The sequence below is a fragment of the Malania oleifera genome, chromosome 7, assembly GCF_029873635.1.
Source record: "Malania oleifera isolate guangnan ecotype guangnan chromosome 7, ASM2987363v1, whole genome shotgun sequence".
Classification (NCBI taxonomy): Eukaryota; Viridiplantae; Streptophyta; class Magnoliopsida; order Santalales; family Ximeniaceae; genus Malania; species Malania oleifera.
In genome coordinates this window covers 1,349,960-1,358,487 of record NC_080423.1, presented here as the reverse complement: position 1 = coordinate 1,358,487, position 8,528 = coordinate 1,349,960, and the positions used below count along the sequence as shown (strand labels likewise).

General features: G+C 36.8%; 1 protein-coding gene across 1 annotated transcript; it reads left to right on the top strand.

Moving 5' to 3' along the window:
• The first annotated feature begins 2,108 nt into the window (after positions 1-2,108).
• On the top strand, positions 2,109-8,211 carry LOC131160120 (PHD finger protein At1g33420). The gene is made up of 5 exons (XM_058115462.1): positions 2,109-2,832; positions 4,623-4,749; positions 5,594-5,809; positions 6,268-6,885; positions 7,075-8,211. The coding sequence occupies exons 1-5, from the start codon at positions 2,493-2,495 to the stop codon at positions 7,931-7,933; spliced, it is 2,160 nt and encodes a 719-aa protein (XP_057971445.1). The 5' UTR covers positions 2,109-2,492; the 3' UTR covers positions 7,934-8,211.
• Positions 8,212-8,528: the final 317 nt, after the last annotated feature.

The window sequence follows — 8,528 nt, the reverse complement described above, 5'->3', positions numbered from 1 at the left end:
GTTTGCCTCAAAAGTCACAACTACAATGTTTACCAATTAAGGGACTAGTTATGTGGCATCATAATTAATTAACTACATAAATATGATTTCCATAGACTACTAATGATGCCTTAATTGCTGCTAATAATTTGATCAATAATTTCAAATTATGCTTATCATATTTTTAAAAAATAAAGAAAAATCTTACACAACATTTAATATTAATTTTTTTAAAAAATAAGTATAACATCCAACATAAGTTATAACTAGGAGCTAAAAAGCTATCATCCGCTTGGCGCATCATTCCCAAATGTCATGATTAAGAAATAAATAAATTAGTATGTTGTATTATATTAATATCTAATAAAATGTTATTTAAATAAAATTATGACCAGCTGGTGTTGTGTCTAATTTTTAAATTACTTTAAATTACTTTGACTTGCCAAATGCTTCAAACCATTTATATATTTTATTTGGATTCAATGAGGTTTTAGAATTCGTTGTACATCATTTCAATGCTTTTCGACTTTTGAACTTTATTGGTTCTTAATTTTTTTTTTTAAATTTGAACGGACTATACAAGTTTCACTATCATTCTTATTTGGAGTTTTGGACCATATCTAGGGGTTGTTGAATTACGAAATAAAATTATATTTAAGTTGGCAAAGGTCTTATTTTTTCTTTAATAAATAATTCTTTTATCTAGAGATTTTGTATCTGCAAAAAAAAAAAAAAAAAAAAGAGTAAATACCGAGTTTGAATTTAATCTTTTTAGGAACACGACGTTTGAATACAGACATACAGCGTTGCAACGCATTTCTACTATTTTATTAACCCTGTCTAAATTTTATATTTACTTTTTGTATAAATTTTATGACATTTTAAATAAAATAATATTATATTAAAAATCTCTCTCTCTCTCTCTCTCTCTCTCTCTTTGATATTTTAAATATCTTCGCACTTAATTAACTTCTAAAGTTGGTATTTTATCCTCCGTTATCTTATTAGGATTCGGTTGCCATGATTCAAAACCCGTACGTATATATTTATATTAATTGTTTCCCATAAATAGATATACTTTTATCTTTAAACGTGATGAAAAATATGAGAAGATTTTGAGGGTGTTTCATTCTAAAAATCATTTTATGTTCATTGTGTAGTTAAGATATTAAATACATATAAAAATATATATAATCTATCCATAATATTATATGATATATATAATATAAAAATAATAGAATTAAAAAACTCGATTAGACTTGAAACTTAACTCAAGTGCTACTATTGCATTCAAACTCGACTCCTTAAAATACTCTAACAACTCAAATTCGACTCGAACTTGAGTGGGATCGAGCCGAGTTGAGTTAGGGGATGACTTGAATCCAAGTAGCTGCGAGGAAGCTTGACTCACTTACAATTTAGTTTATAACATAAGTACAAATATACAATGTCAATTAGGAATATATTCATTAATATAATTGAAAATTTAACGATAATCAATATTTATATTTCTTTTATATTAAGCAATGTCTCATTAAATTTAATTTAAAATGCATAATTAAAACCATCCCCCCAAAAAAAAAAGCACAATTAATTTTGGGTGTGTAGTGCCAACACATCATTAAATAAAATATTTATCATGTTAATATAGCAATAAGACAATGTTAGTATGTTAATTACTTTATAATTAAATATTATATATATTTTAACATGTTTGGAAAATTTTATAATTAAAAAAGGAAAAATTGAAGATTTTCTCTTTTATTTTCTTTATTAATTATTGTTTTTTAAATAAAAAGAGTAACGGTACGGGGGAAAAATCCCGACGGGCACTCCGGTTCGAATGGTCTGGGCATTTTTTACCAATTCAAAAATCAAGAATCTTCGAGGGCATATTTGTGATTCTACCTTTCTCCACGCCTCGAAATGCCATAATTGCCCTTCTGGAATTTACTGGCTTTCCATTTACCGTTGGAGAGGACGGTACGAATTCCAGCCGCGAAGCTTCCGAGAAAGCCCCTGGAAGGGCAATAATGTAATTTCAAGGATGAAAAGCAGATGCAGTCTGGTAATTTCACGCCCCAGCTAGCTGCAACACGTCAACACTCCCCCAAATATTGAAATCTTTTCCTTTCTCTCTCTCCAAACATTGGAATTTTTTCTCTTTCCTTTCTCTCTCCTCTTTCCTTTCTCACGAAAACCAAAAAACCATATATTGTTATGAATTTGTTTATATGAATTTATACTCATAAAATTGAAACAGTAATCGTAGATGAAAAATTTTAGAACAAACAAGAAACCCTAGCCCCAAAAACGAACGTTCCCCTTTCCCTCTCTTTCTTCCTTTCGAGTTTCGACTCATCCTCCCATCGGTCCTCGACCTCAACCTCTCAACCTTTCGATCTTTTGATCTCTACGGCCAACAGAGCGACCGTGTTCTGCAGATCCGTCAGCTGCTGGCTGCGAGAATACCGAGATCTGATCAGAGTTCCGGAGATCTGACCACCAAAGCCATGGTCGTGAACGGCCCGAGGCCTATGAAGCGGATCATGAAGAGGCGAGTCACGGCTGATCTTTACGACTTCTTTACGTTCCCGTCCCCCGCTGCGGACGGCGAGGCTCCCGTCTCCAGGAGTCCGTTCCGGTCGAGCGTGCGGGAGTTTTTGATCAGGCACGCGCTTCCTCCGCCGCCGTCGTCGCTGTCTCCGCACCTTCTGGCTTGGCAGATCCTGTTCCGAGTCGGCGAGGTGGCGGACGAGGCGTACTTGTCGCCGGCGGCGGTATGCGTCGACGTTGTGGAAGAGGATGTCGCCAGATCTAGATCCGTCTATTGCGACCAGTGCCGAGTCGTTGGTGAGTTGAGTTCGCACCGAGTCGCGAACGATTCTCTTCTTTTTGCGATCCCCTGATCTCGCTTTTTACCCGGTCGCCTCCCGGTTGCCGGTTTCCGATCCCCGTAGCTAGGCGGGAAATCGGGACGTCACTGATTTTTGTTTTTTTTAGGAAAATATTCAACGATACGATACGATGCAATACCATACGTTTCGGGAGATCTCTTGCTTGCGAGATGATACATTTTAAAAATACCGTGTGCATTAAAAGCATCAGAACGTAGGTCAGTCTCATATACTGTCCAAAATAGCGTGAGAAATTAAGTAGAAACTAAAAAATCGTAATAAATGTTGTTAAACTCTCGCGTTATATCGCGATAAATTGGGAGTAAAATCAGATACGGAAGCGTCTGACGTGTCAAGTGGCGTAGTCGGTTAGAGTGGGACCCAATAGGAAATGACCATCCGTCGTGGGTGGACACCTTCGCTATCAGACCATGATGATGTTGATAGGATTACCTCTCCCGTCACTTCTTTTGCGCGACAGCTATTATTTATTTATTTATTTATCATTTTATTTATTTATTTATCTATTTTATGTATGAATCATGATCTGCCTTCCATGTTTCGAGTAGCTATGATTTTCTACGTATATTCCTTGTATTGTTTCTTTTCAAATCTCGAAGATGGCCCGCATGTTAAACGATTGTCGCGGGCGGTGAACTCGGTGTTTTGCGGAACTATTTTTCAAATTGATGGGCATGCACGTTTTCAAAATTCTGGGTATTTCCAGTTCTAAAATAAATTTTGATCGAATAATTGGGGTGACATGTATTGCTAAAATTCGTTTTTATTTTGGGCAGCATGATATAAGAGTATGCAATATGTTTTTTAATTGTTGTTGAATCCTGTGTATAAAAATTTCCCGCCTCTGTTATTTGAAATGGTGTGTTTTTTTTTTTTAATAAGTTTTATTGTGTATAAATTCTGCACTTGGTACCAGTGAAAATATTTCCGAACAATGTACAGAGTCATGGGTATCTGGAGCGTGGTGCCTTTTGTTTGGGGTTGTGATTTTTTTATGGAGTGGGTACGCTCTGTGAACTAAGTTCACGGGTTTCTCTTCTTTTGAGGCCTGAGCGTGTCATTGGGCAAGATGTTTTTTATGCTTAGAGGCTTTGTTTGTAGGTTTTATTTATTTATTTTAATACAATGTTTCATCATATAGGCAATGTATTTTATTAGCTAAAATTAATTTCCATCATTATAGAATATAGAAGGATTCAGCAAGCATTAGATAGCGAATTGAATGGTATGAAAAATTGGTCATGCATAAATTGTGAAACAGAATTATAGAGCTCCACACATAACCAGCTTCATGTGGGAAATAAAATCCCATGCATGACTTGTGTTTGTAACAAAAATTATGCTTCATAATGCAGAAATTTCCAGTTGTAAAGAAAAGCCAAAAAACCTTTGAACTCCAAACTAAGATCTTAAAATGTAAAGTGAAAACAGTTGAGAATTTCTTCCCCTTTCCATTTTTCCTTTTCCAACTACTGATAGTTTATTGTGTGCACTTCAATAATCTTGTAAACAACATCGGACAAAACTTGGGCAGGCAGAAAACTTAAGTGGCATGTGAGAACTTTTTGGTCATCTTCCCTTTTGACCTACTGAAATTCATACTAAAAGCTGTAGTCACTGCTATACTAAGCCACCCATTAGAATATGGCGTGCAAGTTAGTAATAATTATATCTAAAATTATCTTTGGGTTCTCATTTTACTTTTTACCCCCTTTCATTGTGAAGGCTGGAGTGGTCATCCAGTATGTGGGAAACGTTACCATTTCATTATCAAGGCTGATGGGAATCCAATCGGTGGATATCAGAAGCAATGTACATGTTGTGGAGATATCCTGCATTTATCAGATTCCAGGTACCATGACATGCTGTTGTTTTTGTTCCATTGTGATGTATTTGCAGAATAATTTTTTAAAATTTATTCCCTGCCAAACTTTGATGTGTGTTAGTACATGTCAAATTTGATTGCTGGTATGTTATTTGCAATCATGTTAGTGCATGTCAACTTCACATGTTTGAGTGCATGAGGCAGGCCTGTCTTTTCTTTTTCTCTTTCTTTCTGTTTTTTTAATGGTGTCATGAAATTTAAATTCTCATTTTGCGCAGTTTATGGTTGGGGTTTGATCCATCTTAGTTCAACTGCTTGTGTAAACTATAGGCATGGGGGGAAGCTTGCTGTAGTATTTTGGTTCTCTACATGAATTATATAGGTAATCTTGTTGAGGGAAATTTCTTTTTTCTTGTTTACTTTGGCGTGACATTTAATCCTTAATTGTTTCCACTTTTCATATCTGTATATGACCTTTTATTTGTACTTAAGGTTCTGTTATATTGTGCATTTGACACATAATTGCTGGCTGGTTGAACTAACATGTAATGTGTGGCATGATGGCTACTGTAATTCTCCAGTAATAATTTATTTTCTTTGTTGCAATGAACACGTGTCATGTAAGCACCCTTGGCATAGATGTCTTAAGAATGCATTTATTCCAAATAAAGGCAATTAAGTCTGACTAGTTCTATCATCTATGCACATTCCTATTATTCAAATTGTTAATCAGAAGGGCTGTATATTAACCTTCATGGTTGATATAAGGGAAATGCGATTGTATTATTCTGCTATTTCAACCTTATTGTTCTTTGTTTTCCTCAATTTTTCTTTCCTATTGACATTAAGTTCATTTATTTTTCTTTTTCAGATGCAAGGCATGCCACTATGTAATGACAGAGGATGATGTTGAAGACTGGGTGTATAATCAGTTAGAGGACACTACTCATCTACTGCATGGTGTAGTCCATTCAAACGGCTATGGGCACCTTCTTAGAGTCAATGGCAAAGAAGGTGGTTCAAAGGTTCTTTCAGGATGTCACATCATGGACTTCTGGGATCGGCTTTGTAAAGTTCTGGGAGTCAGGTTAGGATTTTTGATTGTACAGACTGCATTGTTATGTTTGTTTACCAATGAGAGAGATGTCAAAGAGCTTGAGAATAAAGTAAATTCATATTTATTTCCTTAAGGAACATGTTTTCCAGTTCTAAAAGCATATTTAACTAGATGGTAATAATCTTTTGACAGAAGGTTTTTTGTTATATCCAATATGCAGAAGATCATGTGATTAAACATGCCTTTTAAATTGAACTTAGTGATGCAATAGGCTTTTTTTTGAAAGGGGGGCGGAGGGGGAAGGGGTTGCAAATTGGTTCAACACAACAGTTTAATTTTGCTGCCCTTCATTGATATTGTTGGGTGTCGCTCCTCTCCCCCTCTTTTAAGAAAAAAATCTAATGATACAAGCCAATATGCCATCATAAATTTATTTATTTGAAAATATTTTATTAAATACCATCCCTTTTTTCCCACACGTGAAACAGAAAAGTTAGTGTGATGGATGTTTCCAAAAAGTATGGGTTGGAGTATCGGTTACTTCATGCTATCACCAAAGGCCATCCATGGTATGGAGACTGGGGTTATGAGTTTGGTGCCGGTAGTTTTGCTCTCAATGTAGATGCATACAAGGTGGCTGTTGAAACTCTTTCTAGCCTGCCATTGTCCGTATTTCTATCACAAGGACGGAAACCACGCACTCGCCTGCAGGATCTAATTTCATTTTACCAGTCTTTATCAGAGCGTGAGCTTGTAAATACTAGGGACCTCTTTTGTTTTTTGATGACTTTGATCCGTGAAGCCCACAAGCCTTCTTCAAGAGTTGAGGATGCTCCCTGCAAAAAGCGTAGATCTTGCGAACCGGGGGTTTTGTGTGCTTGGACTAGGAATGATGTTGTACATGTGGAAGAAGCCATGTTTAGAGTGCTGCGGGCAGTCACTGTTTCCAACTGGGTCAGTTGGCGTGCTCTTAGGGGTGCCGTTTGCAGAGTTGCTCCACCAGAACTCCTGGATTACTGTCTCAAGGATCTTGGAGGAAAAGAAACAGCTGATGGGATGGTTGTCCGTGCACGTTGTAATCCTAATACGGGTGCTGTGGAGTACAGGTAAGGAACTTCACTTTCATCCCTAAAAAATGTTTCTTGGTTCATTTCCTTTTCATTTTTCCCAGCTATTGAAGTTTTTTTTTTTTAAATCTAATTGAATTAATTTTTTTAAAAAAATTTATTTTCACTTTAGCATCTTGATAACCTTTTTGGCCGCTTGTTTGTGTTGTGATATGTTTTTCCTAACAGGTTTGAAAGAGGACTTGCTTCTGAAAATGGACCCACCACTTGCCGCAACACTTCTTTCTCAAACTGCATATCTGAAGAGCGTCTCATTCAGGACTTGAGGTACTTGTATGAATCCATGCTTCACCCTCAAACTATGCTGGGCTTTATTCCTTCAGGAAAAAGGGAGCTTGCAGTCAGTTCAGCTGCAAAGCTCCTTGATTGCAAGCAGTTTGTGAAAGATTACAAGCCTGAGTGCATAATTTCAGTGACAAATCCATCTACAATGCAGCTTTCATGTCACGTGGAGCTTGTAGATGAATTAGAGGAACATGCCTCAGAACCGCCTCCAGAAATAATCCTCCTTTCCCAAAATGCTACCATATCTGATCTTAAGCTTGAAGCGTCAAGGGCTTTTCAAGATGTATATTTGATGTTTAAAAGATTCCAAGCAGAAGAGCTGCTTGGCTATCGCGGTGTAGATGATTCTACCCAGGTCAGGCTCTTATTAGGGTCTATCGATTCAGTTCGGGTCCGAGGGAGATGCTTTGGAAAAAATAGTCTGATCAGATATAGAATGGAGAGGGGAACTGAGAGATGGACAGTGGATTGCATCTGTGGGGCCAAGGATGATGACGGAGAGAGAATGATGGCTTGTGATGCTTGTGGTGTCTGGCAGCACACTAGATGTGCTGGGATTCCTGACTTCGATACTGTGCCTGCGAGGTTTGTTTGCCTGAGATGCAGTAGTTCAGCTCGAATGACAGAAAATGATGTGCCCTCCGAAGATGAGAAAGTCAAGTCTGTGGTTCAACCTGGAAGCAGCTTTGGGAACAGCTTGATTGCAAGGGACGTGACAATCACACAGTCCGATGCTCGCTGAGATTTTCTGGTATTTATGTTTCCATTTTTGTTAGAAGCAGTTTATTGAGGCCTGAAAAAATGTGTACATACTGACCAGGCCAAAGAATCCGACAGGGCATTTGTACTTGCTTAGCCCCAATATTATGAAGTTTTGTTTGTTCTGTAAATAATTTACTGATGGCTGAACTTACAGTTAAGAAAAAAAAGAAGGGAAAAAAAGAGAAGAAAATACACGGATGTGAAGGTGAAAAAAAAGCGTTTTTTATATATATTAAAAAAAATGGTTGAAAATGCTCACATTGAAGGAAAATTATACACCAGACAGCCATGTAACTTATGAGAAGAGGTGTATTTGGTCCTACAGTTGCTCTGAGAAATCTGTACGGTGTGAATTTGTATGGCTTCAGGCAACAGGGTGGGTGTTTCCTTTTTTTATTTTTTTAATTTTTTTTTTTTGTAGTTTGCAAAGAGTTGGTAGGTGAATAGGCTTGCAGTTGTGCTGTGGGTCTTGAGTGTAAATTTGTATAGTATCTGGCAGCAGAGTAGGGTTTTTCTTTCCTATCTGGGCCTGGCTGCAAAAAACATTTCCTTGTTCAATTGCCTTGCATTTATTC